Source organism: Atta cephalotes (genome assembly GCF_000143395.1).
Source record: "Atta cephalotes unplaced genomic scaffold scaffold00002, whole genome shotgun sequence".
NCBI lineage: Eukaryota > Metazoa > Arthropoda > Insecta > Hymenoptera > Formicidae > Atta > Atta cephalotes.
The window spans coordinates 3,145,568-3,148,862 of record NW_012130066.1 but is presented as its reverse complement, the minus strand read 5'-3'; the positions used below and the strand labels follow the sequence as shown (position 1 = coordinate 3,148,862).

At 36.4% G+C, this 3,295-nt stretch overlaps 1 protein-coding gene across 1 annotated transcript in view; it reads left to right on the top strand.

Moving 5' to 3' along the window:
- The first annotated feature begins 2,209 nt into the window (after positions 1-2,209).
- The window catches only part of LOC105620158 (BTB/POZ domain-containing protein 7), a 19,432-nt gene continuing 18,346 nt past the window's right edge, over positions 2,210-3,295 (top strand). The window contains exons 1-2 of the mRNA XM_012201667.1: positions 2,210-2,448; positions 2,820-3,184. Of these exons, the coding sequence (XP_012057057.1) occupies positions 2,210-2,448; positions 2,820-3,184 (604 nt within the window). The remainder of the gene's footprint in view (positions 2,449-2,819; positions 3,185-3,295) is intronic.

The window sequence follows — 3,295 nt, the reverse complement described above, 5'->3', positions numbered from 1 at the left end:
ACTACACCTAATATATATATATATATATATCTATAAATTTGTATTGATATATTCATCAGTATATGGAAAAAAATTGTAAAAAGTATTGTAAGTATGTAAAAAAAACAAAATAAAAACTAAAAACAAAGACACATATTTAAATAATTGTATGACCGGTTCACAATCTTATTTTAATGTTAATTATTTTAATGTTATATCAATGAAGCAGCTCTAATTGATTTTTGACAGCTTAAAATTATATATATTTAAAACAGTTTTAAGTAAGAATAACTAAGTAAGAATGACTATAAACACGTATAATTTTAAAGTATATAATATAAAAAATATACATTCACAAAATTTTAAAATAAATTTATGCATCGGATCGCATTTTATGTAATATTCATGTATTGTGACATGAGATTTCGGAAATAATTTCATAACTAATCTCAGATAATTTAATAACTGATTTATGCTTGTAAATTCGTATGTTAAACTATTTATGATTATGACCTCATATAAAATTTTTTTTAAGGATCTAATTAAAAATCATGCTTTTTTTGTTGTCAAGCAAATATTTTTTTCGAGATATCGCACGAAATAAAGCAAACAAAATTTCAACGCCAAATAGGTACGCACACGTTCAATCCTATACGTTTTTGAAGAGTGTTTTGAAGTGTTGAAGAGTGATAAGCGTCGATAAGAGTCGTGTCGTCATCAACGATCGAACGTCTAAACGTCATCGTAGCTGCGGCGTTCGCGGTCGGCACCGTGTGACGTCTGACATCGCGTTTGACGTGATCGCGGCGCGATCGATTCGTTCGATTCGAGCTCTCGAGCTGCCCGCAGCGCGCCCCGCTGCGGCAACGAGTGACGACACCGTTAGGCGCCGCGACCGCGATCTACCTCTCCGCTCGCTTTTATTTACCCTATACACACACACACCAGCTCATACACGCGCGCGCACGCACAAGAGACGCTGGACACACGCTCGCTTGCTCTCTCCCTCCCCCGGATGATAAACATGGCTGTCGTGCATTGTGATGATTATCAGCGAGAGTTTGTGCGGCCGAGTGTCGCACTGAGTGAACGCGAGTAATATGGATGAGGGACGCCAGTCCCGGAGACCCAGGTAACGACGCCGAGCACTCCCGCGTCCCCTTTCTCTTCCTCTGTTACTGTCGTTACCGTCGTGAAATCCGCGAATTTTACCTGACGGCCGACGGCAGGTATTGTTTGTGTGTAACTCACTCGTTATCGTCCTTTCTATTCATGCAACTCTGGCTTATATCACACAAGCGTTTTCCTATTTTTTTCGTCCATCTTCCTCTTCCCCCCTTCGACTCTGCGAAAGCGAAGGTGAGTGAACCTGCTCTGCTTTGCACGTCATTTATCGCTGGCTGCATGGTCCGTCACGCGTTATTTGCGCGATTGTTCGCACAGCCCCCTGATACCTTCGCGTTGTGTCCAAACGGTGCACCATGTATGTCTCATGGGATCTACCGATCTCGTGATCGCGAAGATTCGCGCTCCCCTTTCCCTCGCTGTGACTGGATAGTGATACCTCTTGGGGAAACGCTCGTCGGGAATCTGTCGCTATGCGATGCATTATCAATACGTCAATTTATCTGTTACTCAAAGGCCTGGTGCTCCGTTTGCATGTTGTTTGCATATATGCCAATGCTGTTTCAACCATGCAAGTACAGTTTATATATTCAAATTCAAGTAGAACATTTGAGAAATTTAAACCAATTTAAATGTTAAGTGTTTAATATTTGATACTTCTCGTGCTTTTTTAATATGGCTAAAATTTGCTTGCATAAACATGAATTTCCTTTTGCTATCTTAAATAAAATATTTGAGTATGCAAACGCAATTTTAAAATGTAGACACACATTTCATCAGAAAGAAATATTTAACAGTAATGTATAACACTGTATTACAAATTCACAGTAAAATAGATAAAATTATTTATAACAACAAAAAAAATTCAAATAAATACATTTACAGTTGTCTTAATTAAAAGATATATTTGAAGAATTATATATATAAATAAGCCATTAATATTAATATATCTTGTATGGATTACTTGTTCATCTTTCTTATCTTTGCATTATATCAAATTTATAATTTTGCAAAAATTAAAATCTTATACTGTGACATCAAATTATCTGCTAATATATGCTCCAAATATACATTGATTTGTTTCAGGCTGTCGTCTGGGTGAGCAATGAATGTACTTCGTATTTTGACACCGTGTGTGTTACAACGCAGACGCATAAGGGGTATAGATAATACTGATAAAAGAGACTCCTGGTTCATGAGAAGACAGCTTGGAGATGCCTCTCACATGACACATAGAATGGGTGCTTCTGCATCATCAAGCATCACCAGCGTAGGTGGAGATTCTGTCCAAGCAGCCAGACTCTCAGCATCAAGTAGTCCGGAACAACATGGCATTGCAGTTAGGTACATTATCAATGTTTTATACATTTACAATATTTATATCATAGGGTATGTTCCATTTGGCATTCACAGCGCTCGCATCATTTCATCCTTGTTTAACATTTGATGAACAACAAGAATGAAATTATGCTTGCGAGTATTGCAAATAGAATCTATCCATGTTAGTCTTTAAATTTTCAAACAAGAGAAACGTTTTAATCAATGTGACTATTTTTAAATATTATCTTATAAACAAGAAATATAAAAAAAAATAATGAATTTTAAAAGTATACTGTGTTAATATTTTGGAATATATAGATAAATAATGATTGAAAAATGAGAGCCATAGATTTGACCGCACATCAAACTTTCTATAGTTGTTTATTCATGTATAGAGAAAAAAAGAAGAAGATGACAGGATTTGCGACACTACGCAAGAAATTTATTAGGAGACGTCGCTCTTCTAAAGCATGTGATCATGGTAGAATTATTAGAGACCTGGTGTGCACATGGAGTCACTTAGAAGCAACTGCTTTACTTGAAGAGTATGAGGCGTTAGCTGCGTTGAAAGATCTTCACGTTCAAGCCGAATTAGCTAGACCGCCAGCTGCTACTTTTAAGCAAGATCTGTCAATGTTATACGATTACAAACACTGTTCCGATGTGGATCTTGTATATAGAGGAGCGTGTTTTCCCGTTCACAGAGCCGTGCTTTCCGCCAGATGCCTATACTTTAGGGATTTGTTGGCTGGTTGTCCTGGTATATTTAACAACAAGTTTACATTCTCTTCATAAAGCAATAAAGTTTTTTAGCAGTTTTTCCTTTATAATATAAAAATTAATTATACAAAATACTGTTATTATATATATG